The following is a 15,379-nucleotide window of genomic DNA, read 5'->3' on the forward strand; positions in this document are numbered from 1 at the left end:
AAAGATTTTTCCCAATTTGTTACTTCTCTTCTAATTTTGGATGCATTGATTTTGTTTGTACAAAACCTTTTTAATTTAATATAATCAAACATTCCTTTTATATTTTGTAATATTCTCTACTTATTGCTTGGTCTTAAATTATTTTATTTCCCATAGATCTGACAAGTATACTATTCTGTGTTCACCTAATTTACTGCTTTATTATTTCTTGATTTCTCATGAAATCATTAGTTTCTAGATGGTCAATTCTGATTTTTAAGGCCTAATTTTCCTCAAGGGAGGAAAATCAGTTTTTGGTTCTCCTTCTTCTTTTGGCCCATTTCTTCTTGCATCACTTTCATTTCTCTTCCCTACTTTCCCCCCACATCTCTTAATTGTTTTTTGAAGTCTTTTTTGAGCCCTTAAAGACTCTGTGTCCAATCCATATTTTTCTTTTGGAATTTGGGTGTGTTTCCTTTGCTTTCACTGTCCCCTTTACCTTGCTATTTGTATCCATAAAAATTCTTTAGATTTAGGTGTTTTTGTTGTTGTTGTTGTTGTTTGCTCATTTTCCCTATCTAATTATAGGTAGACTCTGTTTTCTGGGAAGTTTGAGTATTCTCTTAAACTTCAGACCTTGCTTGATGTTATTCTCAGCTTATTTTCTGGGTCTGATGGCTGATAGCTCTGGGATCACGGTCTCCCTGCTCATTCAATTGACCCTTGGGATGCTGATGGCTTAAGGACTTGCCTTAGGCTTGGTTGTAAGCTTTTGATCTCATTCTGGTCTTGATCAGGTTAGCAGCTGATTAAATTCTAGCCCCAGGCTTAGACTCAAGTTTTTGTCTTGCAGTGTACTTGATCCAATCAGGCATACCCATGATTGCCCTGTCCTGGTTCCCTGCGCTTAGTTTTGGGCAAAAGGTCCCCCCTACCCCCCGAACTGTGTCCTCACCCAAACTGTTGTTTATGTCCTCATCCCAAGCCTAGACTGTGATTCCTGGCTTTGCTATGGGACCACATGGATGAGCCTGCTTCAGCCCAGATTGCCCTGGGCTGGGACTCTGGACTTCGCCACAGGTTTGAAATTTCAAGGGGTATGGGTTGCCTTATACCACTATTTGCCTAGACAGGTTCTCAGGGTCTGGATGTTGGCTTGGAATTAGGTTCCAAACATGGGATAGCAGATGTGGGGTCAGAGAGTGTATGTGTGGGCGTGGCTTACTCTTGCCTGGCTCTTCCCTCCTTGCTACAGCCTTTTGCTGGCTCTGCTTTCCTCTCATGCCAGTGCCTCAGATGATGTCTGCCTACCCTTTGGGTTTTTCTTTTCTTGAAATGTGTTTCCCTCTGTCTCCTTGTTGGATCTTTCACTCCTATATTCATTTTGTGACAATATTTTAATCTTGGTCAGAGAGGATTCTTTTGGTGAAAAGGAGCTGCTGTAGTTTACTTCTCCATTTCCACAAAGCTTTTTAATTTAATTTTTTAAATTTCTTTATTTGTGGGCAATATAATGCAGGCAAAAAATTTGGAGGCAAAGTTCTTAAAATTCAGTTTCATTTATTTTTAATTCTCTCCCATTTTTCCCTATTGATAATATATGTTTTAAAAAAATGAAACAAAACATGTATGGTCAAGCAGAACAAATTCCTGAATTTATCATGTCAAAAAAATGTATGCTCCAATGAGCTTCATTGAATTTATCATTCTTCCCTTGGGAAGTAGGTAGAATGTTTCATCATGAGTCCTCTAGAGTTATAGTTAGAATTATGTTGATCAGAATTCTAAAATCTTTTAAATGTGGTCCTGCTCACTTTTCTTTAAAACAAACATGAGAGTATAATATTTGTGAAACAAAAGATCCTAACTGTTGAGACAAGAACTCACTATTCAACAAAAATTAATTGGGAAAACTGGAAAGCAATTTGATAGAAATGAGGTATAGACCAACATTACATACTATATGCCCAAGACAAACTCCATCTGGGTACATGATTTTAGACATAATGAGTGACAAATTAGAGGAGCATGGAGAAAATTACTCATCAGATCAATGGATAGGGGGAAAGTTCCTAGCCAAACAAGAGCCAGAGAGGTTCACAAGAGGTAAAATAGACAATTTTTATTTCACAAAATTTAAAGGTTTTGTATAAACAAGGTCAGTGCAGCTAAAATTAAAAGAGCAGCATGAGGGGGCAGGTAGGTGACTCAGTGGATTGAGAGCCAGGTCTAGACAGTAGGTCTGGGGTTCAAATTTGGCTTCAGACACTTCTTAGTTGTGTGACCCTCAGTAAGTCGCTTAAGCCTCATTGCCTATCCTTTACCACTGTTCTGCCTTGGAACTAATATATAGTATTGATTTTAAGATGGAAAGTAAGATTTTTTTAAAAAGAGAGAGAAGAAGAAAATTGGGTGGGGTGAGAATTTTATAGCAAGTTTCTTTGATAAAGTCCAATTTCTAATGGAGATGGAAAACTGAATCAAATTTTCAAGAATTGAAGCCATTACCCAATTGGATATGAATAGACAAAAATCAAAGAATATGAATAAACAGTTTCCAGAGAAAAAATAAAATTAAAATTACCCATAGTCATATTAAAAATACTCTAAATATTTAGTAATTAAAAAATAGAAATTAAAACAACTCTGAGATACCACCTCATACCCATCTGCTTTGGAACCAATACATAGTATTTATTCTAAGATGAAAGGTAAGTGTTACTAAAACAAACAAACAAACCTCTAAGTATATATAGCACATTTTAAATCATGTTTACATATCATTTTATAATTTACAAAGTACTTTTCTCAAGGAACTTGAGGTTGACAGGGAAAGTGTCATTATCTCCCTTTCTCTAATAGTTCATAAACATTAAGTGATTTACCCAAGTTGATATATTCAAAAAATGAACACTTATCAAGTGCCTATTAAATGTAAACCACAATGCTAGGTGATAACATTTTGAGAATAGGGATGACAAATATCCTGTTCTCAAAGAGCTTACAGTTTAATGCAGAAGGGGAAATGATTCAAGTGATTATTAGAGAGAGTATAAATCAGAAGAGAAAAAGCTCATTTTCATCTAGGGAAAGGATAGTCAGGAAAGGCTTCATGAAAGGGGTAGCATCTAAGTTGGGCCTTGAAAGTAGGAAGGAATTTCCCATTTTTGACACAGGATCTACATGAGCCAAGAGGCAGAAATGAAAAGATTCAGAGTAGGTATAGGACCTAGTTTGGCTGAATCACAGAGTATAACATGAAGGGTAATAGTAAGAGATATGGCTGGATAAGTAGGTTGGAGCTGGATTGCAGATGTTTTTAGATGCCAGGACCATGAGTTTATATTGTATGTGTCTGCCAGTCAGCTAGCATTTATTAAGTTCTTACTATGTGCAAAGCACTGTACTAGGCACTGGGAATACAAAGAAAGCAAAATAACAATCTCTTGTTTCAAAGGGCTCACAATCTAATCGGAGAGACAAAATACCAATATATTGGTACAATCTAGATAGAAAAGAGAGAGACAGAGAGACAGAGTCAGACAGACAGAGAGAGAGAGACAGAGAAATTGGAGGTAGTCTCAGATGTAAGCTGCAAAAATTACGGAGGACTATGAAAGTCTTCTTATAAAAGGTAAGACTTAAAATAAGATTTGAAAGAAAGAGAAGTTAGGAGGCAGAGGTGAGGAGGGAAAGCATGGAATAAAATAAAATACAATAAAAATGCCTGGAGTTCGGAGACAGTGTTTTGTGCAATGAACAGCATGGAAGCCATTGTCACTGGATCATGGTGTATATGGAAGAGAGTAAGGTATAAAAGGACCAGAAAGGGAGGGAGCAACTACTTTATGAAGATCTTTGAAAGCCAAAGTGAGAATTTTGTATCTGATTTTGGAAGTAAAAAGGTGCCACAGTAAACAATGGGACTCCATTAATATTCAGGTATGTTAAAAGAGTAAATTTTGGGGTTGAGACTGAATATATTATTTAGTGATCATCAGGGATTTAAATTCTAAATCCCAATGAAATACTCAAGTCAGAATGGAATTTTATGGTTGTTTATTTTCAATAGAAGGAAGAAATTAAGAGGAAGAAAGAGGGAAAGGGGTAAAGATCTACTCTGGCCTGGCCTGGCCTGCGCCAGGGGGAGCTCAGAGGCTTCTTAGCCAAAGAGCCTTCCCAGAAGATTAAATCTATCTCGGCTTCCAGCTAGAAGGCCTCTTCCAAGATGAGGGACCTCCTTGGAGGCTAGAACCTTTAGAGGGGTCAAGGGAAAGGGAAGTCAGCCTTAACATTCATCACATGGTCACCTAAGGGAAGGAGTCTCAGGACCCACACTTCAGAGCTCCTCCAAGTCAAGTTTTTCCACCCAAGTCCACAAAGGCCGCAAAAGCCCCTCTCACAGGAAGTGAAGAGAAATATAAAGACATTTCTTTACATCACTTCCTGTGTCTCACATGTTCCAATGGTGGTTTAAACTTGGATTAGGACAGCCCAGGAGGTCAGTCAGTCAACTCCAATTTGTCACTTGCTAGCACATGCAGGTCACAGACCATCCTCCCCCACACTTAATCCTTAAGTGGGGGTGTATGCATTCCTGGTTGCTAAAACTCTAAAGATTAAGCAGGGTGGGGTAAAACTAAAATTCACAGGTAGAGGGATGACATGATCACATTGATCTGTTATGGTGATTACTGGAGCAGTAACATAAAGGATGTATTGATAAGACAAAACCAGAAGATTATTACAATCTTTTAGGTAGGGGGCAGCTAGCTGCCTCGGTGTACTGAAAGCCAGACTCAGAGATGGAAGGTCCTAGATTAAAATCTATCCTCAGCCACATCCTAGCATGTGGCCCTATGCAAGTCACCCCTCTTGCCCATCCTTACCACTCTTTTGCCTTGGAACCAATACATAGTATTGGTTTTAAGTTGAAGGTAAAGGTTTTCTTTTAAATTTAGGTTAGAAAAAAAAAGATGGGAGATTGACCTATGGTGGTAGCAGTTGGAGTAGAAAGGGAGGAGACAGAAGTAAAAGATACTTTATAGATAGAATAAATTAGATGTGCTAAATTGAGAGGAAAGCAAGAGTCAAAGATAACTCAAGTTAAAAGTACATATGAGATTATGTAATCAAGTTCCAAATTTAAAAAAAAATCCTTGTCATCAACCAAAACAGAGAAGTTATATGGAAAGGCTAAAGACTAAAGGAGAAAGATGACTTTAGTTTAAGATATGTTGACTTTGATGTTTTGGTGGCATATCCAGAAGGAGACACCCATTAGTTGAAAATCTGGAATTAGTACTATAGGCAGAGGATGGGTTAGAGATTTAGATTTGAAAAGTCTCTGGATAGAAATTTGTTACTGAAGCCAAAGAGTAGATGGGATCATCAAGAGAGGATGAAGAGAAGAGAGAAGGAGTGGGATAAAAGAGGAGGGGAAGGGAAGGTAATGGACATAAACCCCATTCTTATGATTCCAAGACCTCTGTTCTTTCTATTGCATCTTGTTACTTTAATAAGAGAACCCTAAATTGAGAAATCAGGGTCCCAAGTTTTAGTTCTAGTTCTTTTATTAATGTTGTATAACTTCCAACCATTCACTTCAGTTTCATGCATCAGTTTTTTATATATGCTTTGAAATAATTACTTTTTTCCCTTCCAATGTAAAAATAATCAAAATGGTAAGTATGCAAAAATTTTGAATTATTGGTTTGTCAAGTGCTTAATTCTGATGCATTAATAGTATAACAAAATTGTTAGGAGCAATTCATTCCAAAGACTCAACTTAAGATTCCATAGTCCCCAAACTAAGAATCTAGGTATTTACTATGATTTGTATTTGACCAATTAGTTAATGATAATAGGAGAAAAAATATCTTAAAAATAAATGTATTTGGGAAGTTAAGTGGCTTAGTGGAAAGAAAGCCAGACTCAGAGACAGGAAGGTCCTGGGTTCAAATACAGTCTCAGACATTTTCTAGATGTGCAATCCTGGTCAAATCACTTAACCCTGATTGTCTATCCCTTACCACTCTTCTAAGGCAGAAGTTAAGGGTTCTTTTAAAAAATGTGTATATATTCCATTAGTAAAAATAGAGTGAAATAGAAATATTTATACTTTTTTCATGCTTTTTCTTTAATTACTCAGGAAACATTTGCTCAGATTCAAAGCCATTCTTACCAAGGACAAGGAATTCAATCAATGGCATTTTCATTTGATGGTCATTTCATACTAGTGAATGGTAGAGAAGATGGTAGCCTTGTTTGTCTGTCATGGAAGTAAGTAAAGGCAAATAAAATATTATTTGCACAATACTTAATTCCCAGTTGTTTGCACTAATGGTTAGAGAACAATGATATAGATTGTTCACAAACGGATTATTTTGTGTGTGTGTGTGTGGAGGGGGGATGTATGGTTCATTCATTTCAGTTGGGTCTGATTCTTTGTGACCCTGTGTGGAATTTCTTTTTCTTTTTTTTTAAATAATTCTCTTTATTAACATTTCTTTAATTAATTTAGAAAATTTTCAATTGTTACAAGATTCATGTTCTTTTCCCTCCCCTCCTCCTACCCTCTCCTGTAGCCAATGAGTAATTCCACTGGGCTTTAAGTGTATCATTGATCAAGACCTATTTCCATATTATTAATACTTGAAATATTGTTTTCCTTCTGTGTTTCTGTTCCCACAGTTATTTCTCTGGGTGTGGATAGCATTCTTTCTCCTAAGAACCTCAGAATTGTCCTAGATCATTGCATTGCTGCTAGTAGAGAAGTCCATTACATTTGTTTGTGTCAGCGTGTATCAGTCTCTATGTACAATGTTTTTCTGGTTCTGCTCCTCTCACTCTGCATCAATTCCTGGAGGTTGTTCCAGTCTTCATGGAATTACTCCACTTTATTATTCCTTTTAGCACAATAGTATTCCGTCACCAACAGATACTACAATTTGTTCAGCCATTCATCAATCAAAGGGTATCCCCTCATTTTCCAATTTTTTGCTACCACAAAGAGCACAGCTATAAATATTTTTGTACACATATTTTCCCTATTACCCCTTTGGGGTACAAACCCAGCAGAGGTATGGCTGGATCAAAGAGTATGCATTCTTTTAAAGCCCTTTGGGCATAAGTTCCAAATTGATTTCCAGAATGTTTGAATCAATTAAAACTGTACCAGCAATGCATTAGTGTCCTGATTTTGCCACATCCCCTCCAACATTTATTACTTTCCTTTGCTGTCACATTAACCAATCTATTAGGTGTGAGGTGGTACCTCAGATTTATTTTGATTTGCATTTCTTTAATTATACAATTGATTTAGCTCCTTGTAAATTTGAGTAATTAGACCTTTGTCAGAGGTTTTTATTATGAAGATTGTTTCCCAATTTGTTGCTTCCCTTCTAATTTTGGTTGCATTGGTTTTGTTTGTACAAAAACTTTTTAATTTGATGTAAACAAAATTATTTATTTTACATTTTGTAATTCTCTATCTCTTGCTTGTTCTTAAAATCTTTTCTTTCCCATACATCTGACAGGTATATTATTTTATGCTCACCTAATTTACTTATCGTTTCCTTCTTCATATTTAAGTCATTCACCTATTCTGAATTTATTTTGGTGTAGGGTATGAGATGTTGATCTAAACCTAATCTCTCCCATACTGTTTTCCAATTTTCCCAGTAGTTTTTGTCAAACAGTGGGATTTTGCCCCCAAAGCTGGGATCTTTGGGTTCATAATTCTCTATCTTGCTGAGGTCATTTACCCCAAGTATATTCCACAGATCCTCCCTTCTGTGTCTTTGCCAATTCCATATTATTTTGATGACCACTGCTTTAGAGTACAATTTAAGATCTGGAACTGCTAGGCCACCTTCCTTCACATTGTTTTTTTCATTATTTCCCTTGATATTCTTGATCTTTTGTTCTTCCAAATGAACTTTGTTATTTTTTTTTCAAATTCAGTAGAACACAAAAGGATAATTTAAAATAGAAGGTATTCATAAAAGGAGTCATTCATTTTTGAGCATATCAATAAATTTTTTCAAGTGTCTACTACATTTAAAATATGACGTTTGTCTCTGGACTTCTGTTTGTAAACAGACCATTATTATAATCAGTTTTCATTGTTCATGAATCTGTGCTGTTTGACAATATGGGAAGAGGAAGACATTCTGTGACATAAATTTTGTTTTGAATATCCTCTACACTTGAGTCCCTTGCTCTTTTATTCTTTCCTTGTCATGACTTTCCAAGTCCCAACCTTGTATAATAAGAATGACTACCCTGTCCTACACTATTTGAAGGCCAGGTATGTTCCATTTTCACCCCTCCCCAAGTGATCCCCTGAAGGGAGATTGGGAGAATCTAGTCTTTTTGCCATTGACTCCAACCCCTACTGATGGTGTTTCCCCAATTTTAGGAGTCTCCTGAACCCCAATTCCATTTAACAGTCAGGTTGCTTTTCATATAAGAACAAACATGCAAACATCCTTCCAAAAACCTTGTCTGTGGATAACAGAAGTATATTCACCTTGTACCATCTCTGTCTCTAGGAATAGAATTAGGTTTGCTGTTTAGCTCAGTTCCTAGTGTCTTATCAAATAAAATTCAAAATTCAAAAAACCTCTTGATCTTGAGTTCCAGGCACTCTGACTTCTCAGGCCTTCCTTGCTGGGATGCTTGCAATATCTAGTCTAGAATCCTACCTCCAAGGTCACCATGGCTTAAGTAAGGATGTGGTGGAAATTCTGCCACCGGTACCTAAAACTGAAAGGGGCAAATAGAACAAAACCCCAAACTTGATTCCTGGGGCAAGAGGACTAAATGGGAGGAGAAAGAAAAGGTAGTCTTTCCTCTCACTCAGTTCAGTTCATGATATTCTTAAAGATGCATCCTTTCTGGCATTATAGCCAATTTAAAGAGGCTATTTCCATTGATGTGGCAGAGGAACACATAATATTTTCTTCCATATGCTGGTCCTTGGCCTTTCTGATGTTATGCTTAAAAATAAAGGTAAACAGAAGCAATGGTGTGAGCATAATCAATGTATTAGTCAAGAAGTAATAAAAAAATTGAACCAATAACCTCTTGCAAAGACCAAAGATCCTGTGATTGGACTCCCTAGTTTTTATATAATTTGGGGGAATTCAAAGTTGGGCAGGAAAAGACTGTGATTGATTAAAGAGTAGCCAATATCATGGGTGTGAGAACAATGTAATTGGTGGGAATTAGGGAGTGACAGACTAACAACAACCCCCTCCTTCCCTTCTCTGACTAAGAAATGTTCATTGTGGGTTCTGGTCAAGATGGCAGCTTAGAGAGAGCTAAAGTTCAGATCTCCGGAAACCCCTTCCTTACCGATCTCAAATTGTATGCTCCTAGGACACCGAAATTCAAAACAAACAACAGGATAGATCCAGGGAACCCTCCTCCTGGACCTGGACCTGGATCAAAATGTATGGCCCCCCAAAAGTCAGAACCTGAGATCACTTGGATCTAAGGGATAGGCAGAAGGAAGGTCCCAGGACCCATCCCCCCCAACCCAGAGCGCTGTGTCTGAGGCAGCAGCGGGAACCTAAGAGCCAGCAAAAGGACCCCAGGGCCAGCTATTCTGAAGGCCGCACCCTGAAAACAACCTGAGCCAGTCGCAGGGGCACCCAGACAGCCGGGAAACAGAGAGAGACAGAGGGGAGCCTGTAGCCCCCTGGCTGGATCCTTCCGTCCAAGTCTCAGGGAAGGTCCCTGCTTTAAGACACACTCAAACCAACCCAACTGAAGTTAATCCTATCAGGAGCCCTCAAAGCTCCGGGAAGCCTCGGCCCCTCCCTCCTCAGAATGCAGGCCTCTCTGGCCCACAAAGGCTCTGAGATACCTCGGGGACAGTGCAAAGCCAGGCTCAGAGCGTGGGAGTAAGGCAACGAAGAAGCATCGGGAGGGAACTGAGAGCAGTAACACCCATGAATGGACAATTTGCCTGGGACTAAAGCCTCTGAACACCAGATAGAGATAAGAAAAGCTAGACCTCCCCACTCAGATAGAGATGGCAAACAGCACAGAAAAGCCTCAACAGTCCAAGAAAAACAAGAAGAAGGGGGCAACTTTGGACACATTTTATAGAGCAAAAATACAAAATACAGAGATACAAGAGGAAACACAAACAAATGCTCTGAAACCTTCCAAAGGAAATGGAAACTCTCCACAAACCCATGAAGAATTTGAATCAGAAATGATCAAAAAGATGGAAGCCTTTTGGAAGGAAAAGTGGGAAATAATGCAAAAGAAATTCACCCATCTACAAAACCAGTTTGACCAAACTGAAAAGGAAAACCAGGCGTTAAAAGTCAGAATCAGCCAACTGGAAGAAAACGAGCAAGAATTAATAAAGCAAAGCCAAAAGACCAAGAAATTAGAAGAGAACATAAAATATCTCACCAACAAGGTCATAGACTTGGAAAATAGAGGGAGAAGAGACAATTTAAGAATAATTGGACTACCAGAAAAGCCAGAAATAAACAGCAAACTTGGCATCGTAATAAAGAGATAATCAAAGAAAATTGCCCAGAGATTCTAGAACAAGGGGGCAATACAGCCACTGACAGAGCTCACAGAACACCCTCTACACTAAACCCCCAAAAGACAACTCCCAGGAATGTAATTGCCAAATTCCAAAGCTTTCAAGCAAAAGAAAAAATCTTACAAGAAGCCAGAAAAAGACAATTTAGATATAAAGGAATGCCAATCAGGGTCACACAAGACCTTGCAAGTTCCACTCTTAATGACCGTAAGGCATGGAAAATGATTTTCAGAAAGGCAAGAGAGCTGGGCTTTCAACCAAAAATCAGCTACTCATCAAAACTGACTATATACTTCCAAGGGAAAGTATGGGCATTCAACAAAATAGACAATTTCCAAGTTTTTGCAAAGAAAAGACCAGAGCTCTGTGGAAAGTTCGATATCAAAAAACAAAAAGCATGGAATACCTGAAAAGGTAAATATGAAGGAAAGGGAAAAGGAGAAAAATGTTATCTTTTTCTTTTATTCAAACTCTCTTCTATAAGGACTATATTTATATCAATCTATGTATATTAATATGTGGGGAAAATGTAATGTGTAAATAGGGGGAAAAGAAAGACCAAATAGAATAATCCTTCTCACACAAAAATTCACACGGGAAGGGGAGGTGAAGAAAATTCCTATAAGAAGGAGAGGAAGAGAGTTTTTACTTAAACCTTACTCTCAGGGAAATCAACTCTGAGAGGGAAGAACATCCAGATCCATTGGGATCTTGAATTCTATCTTACCCAACAAGGGTAGGAAGAAGGGAAAACCAAAGGGGAAGGGGGGGAGGGAACATAAAAAAGGGAGGGAAGAAGAGGGAGGTGGGGGAGGGAATAAAAAGGGAGGGGCTAGAAAGGGAAATATATCAAGGGAGGGGACAAGGGGGACTGATTTAAAATAAATCACTGGATTAACTTTTTAGTTAGAACTGAAGAAGAAAGGTTATAATTAGGGAAGGATATCAAAATTCCAGGGAGTCCACAAGTGACAATCATAACTTTGAATGTGAATGGGATGAACTCACCCATAAAACGTAGACGAATAGCAGAATGGATTAGAATCCAAAACCCTACCATATGTTGTCTCCAAGAAACACACATGAGGCTGGTAGACACCCACAAGGTCAGAATTAAAGGATAGAGTAAGACCTTCTGGGCCTCAACTGACAGAAAGAAGGCAGGAGTTGCAATCATGATATCTCATAAAGCCAAAGCAAAAATAGACCTGATTAAAAGGGATAGGGAAGGTGATTACATTCTGTTAAAAGGGACTTTAGATAATGAGGAAATATCACTAATCAACATATATGCACCAAATAATATAGCACCCAAATTTCTAATGGAGAAACTAGGAGAATTGAAGGAAGAAATAGACAGTAAAACCATATTAGTGGGAGACTTGAACCAACCATTATCAAATTTAGATAAATCAAATCAAAAAATAAATAAGAAAGAGGTAAAAGAAGTGAATGAAATCTTAGAAAAATTAGAATTAATAGACATATGGAGAAAAATAAATAGGGACAAAAAGGAATACACCTTCTTCTCAGCACCACATGGCACATTCACAAAGATTGACCATGCACTAGGTTACAGAAACATGGCATACAAATGCAGAAAAGTTGAAATAATAAATGCAGCCTTTTCAGATCACAAGGCAATAAAAATAACGATCAGTAATGGTACATGGAAAACCAAATCAAAAACTAATTAGAAATTAAACAATATGATACTCCAAAATCATTTAGTTAGAGAAGAATTCATAGAAACAATTAATTTCATCGAGGAAAATGACAATGGCGAGACATACTTTCAAACCTTTTGGGATGCAGCCAAAGCAGTAATCAGAGGTAAAGTCATATCCCTGAGTGCATATATTAACAAACTAGGGAGAGCAGAGGTCAATCAATTGGATATGCAAATAAAAAACTCAAAAGCGATCAAATTAAAAACCCCCAGCAGAAAACCAAACTAGAAATCCTAAAAATTAAGGGAGAAATTAATAAAATCAAAAGTGATAGAACTATTGATTTAATAAATAAGACAAGAAACTGGTACTTTGAAAAAACAAACAAAACAGACAAAGTATTGGTCAATCTAATTTAAAAAAGGAAAGAAGAAAAGCAAATTAACAGCATCAAAGATGAAAAGGGGGACCTCACCTCCAACGAAGAGGAAATTAAGGCAATCATTAAAAATTACTTTGCCCAATTATATGGCAATAAATACACCAATTTAGGTGATATGGATGAATATATACAAAAATACAAACTGCCTAGACTAACAGAAGAAGAAATAGAATTCTTAAATAATCCCATATCAGAAAATGAAATCCAACAGGCCATCAAAGAACTTCCTAAGAAAAAATCCCCAGGGCCTGATGGATTCACCTGTGAATTCTATCAAACATTCAGAGAACAGTTAACCCCAATACTATACAAACTATTTGACATAATAAGCAAAGAGGGATTTCTACCAAACTCCTTTTATGACACAAACATGGTACTGATTCCAAAACCAGGCAGGTCAAAAACAGAAAAAGAAAACTATAGACCAATCTCCCTAATGAATATAGATGCAAAAATCTTAAATAGGATACTTGCAAAAAGACTCCAGCAAGTGATCAGAAGGGTCATCCACCATGATCAAGTAGGATTTATTATACCAGGGATGCAGGGCTGGTTCAATATTAGGAAAACCATCCACATAATAGACCACATCAACAAGCAAACCAACAAGAACCACCTGATTATCTCAATAGGTGCAGAAAAAGCCTTTGATAAAATACAACATCCATTCCTATTAAAAACACTAGAAAGCATAGGAATAGAAGGATTGTTCCTAAAAATAATAAACAGTATATATCTAAAGCCATCAGCTAATATCTGCAACGGGGATAAACTAGATGCATTCCCAATAAGATCAGGAATGAAACAAGGATGCCCATTATCACCTCTACTATTTGACATTGTACTAGAAACACTAGCTGTAGCAATTAGAGAAGAAAAAGAAATTGAAGGCATCAAAATAGGCAAGGAGGAGACCAAGTTATCGCTCTTTGCAGATGACCTGATGGTCTACTTAAAGAATCCTACAAATATCAACCAAAAAGCTAATTGAAATAATCAACAACTTTAGCAAAGTTGCAGAATACAAAATAAACCTGCATAAGTCATCAGCATTTCTATATATCTCCAACAGAGCTCAGCAGCAAAAACTAGAAAGAGAAATCCCATTCAAAATCACCTTAGACAAAATAAAATACCTAGGAATCTATCTCCCGAGACAAACACAGGAACTATATGAACACAACTACAAAACACTCTCCGCACAACTAAAACTAGACTTGAGCAATTGGAAAAACATTAATTGCTCATGGATAGGACGAGCCAATATAATAAATATAATATATATATATATATACAAGCCAATATAATATATATAATATATAATAAATAAATAAAAATATAATAAATGAACATACTACCCAAACTTATTTATTTAGTGTCATACCCACTGAACTCCCAAAAAATTTCTTTACTGATTTAGAAAAAAACCATAACAAAGTTCATTTGGAATAACAAAGGGTCAAGGATATCCAGGGAAATAATGAAAAAAAAAACACATATGATGGGGGCCTTGCAGTCCCAGACCTCAAACTATATTACAAAGCAGCAGTCATCAAAACAATTTGGTACTGGCTAAGAGACAGAAAGGAGGATCAGTGGAATAGACTGGGGGCAAGCAACCTCAGCAAGACAGTATATGATAAACCCAAAGATCCCAGCTTTTGGGACAAAAATCCACTATTCAATAAAAACTGCTGGGAAAATTGGAAGACAGTGTGGGAGAGTTTAGGAATTGATCAACACCTCACACCCTACACCAAGATAAATTCAAAATGGGTGAATGACTTAAACATAAAGAAGGAAACCATAAGTAAATTGGATAAACACAGAATAGTATACATATCAGACCTTTGGGAGGGGAAAGACTTTAAAACCAAGCAAGACATAGAAAGAATCACAAAATGTAAAATAAATAATTTCAACTACATCAAATTAAAAAGCTTTTGTACAAACAAAACCAATGTAACTAAAATCAGAAGGGAAACAACAAATTGGGGGGAAAAATCTCCATAGAAACCTCTGGCAAAGGTTTAATTACTCAAATTTATAAAGAGCTAAATCAATTATACAAAAAATCAAGCCATTCTCCAATTGACAAATGGGCAAGGGACATGGATAGATAGTTTTCAGATAAAGAAATCAAAACTATTAATAAGCACATGAAGAAGTGTTCTAAATCTCTTATAATCAGAGAGATGCAAATCAAAACAACTCTGAGGTATCACCTCACACCTAGCAGATTGGCTAACATGATAGCAAAGGAAAGTAATGAATGATGGAGGAGATGTGACAAAGTAAGGACATTAATTCATTGCTGGTGGAGTTGTGAACTGATACAACCATTCTGGAGGGCGATTGGGAACTATGCCCAAAGGGCGATAAAAGAATGTCTACCTTTTGATCCAGCCATAGCACTGCTGGGTTTGTACCCCAAAGAGATAATGGCAGAAAAGACTTGTACAAGAATATTCATAGCTGTGCTCTTTGTGGTGGCCAAAAATTGGAAAATGAGGGGATGCCCATCAATTGGGGAATGGCTGAACAAATTGTGGTATATGTTGGTGATGGAATACTATTGTGCAAAAAGGAATAATAAAGTGGAGGAATTCCATGGAGACTGGAACGACCTCCAGGAAGTGATGTAGAGCGAGAGGAGCAGAACCAGGAGGACATTGTACACAGAGACTAATACACTGTGGTATAATCGAACGT

General features: G+C 37.1%; 1 protein-coding gene across 5 annotated transcripts in view; it reads left to right on the forward strand.

The window, feature by feature from the left end:
* Nucleotides 1-15,379, forward strand: part of LOC100619090 (cilia- and flagella-associated protein 43-like) — a 273,713-nt gene that overhangs the window by 155,483 nt on the left and 102,851 nt on the right. For all 5 annotated transcript variants that reach the window (XM_056804363.1, XM_056804374.1, XM_056804366.1 and 2 more), the window contains one exon: nt 6,131-6,261. In XM_056804363.1, the coding sequence (XP_056660341.1) occupies nt 6,131-6,261 (131 nt within the window). The remainder of the gene's footprint in view (nt 1-6,130; nt 6,262-15,379) is intronic.

This window comes from Monodelphis domestica, chromosome 1, assembly GCF_027887165.1.
Source record: "Monodelphis domestica isolate mMonDom1 chromosome 1, mMonDom1.pri, whole genome shotgun sequence".
Classification (NCBI taxonomy): Eukaryota; Metazoa; Chordata; class Mammalia; order Didelphimorphia; family Didelphidae; genus Monodelphis; species Monodelphis domestica.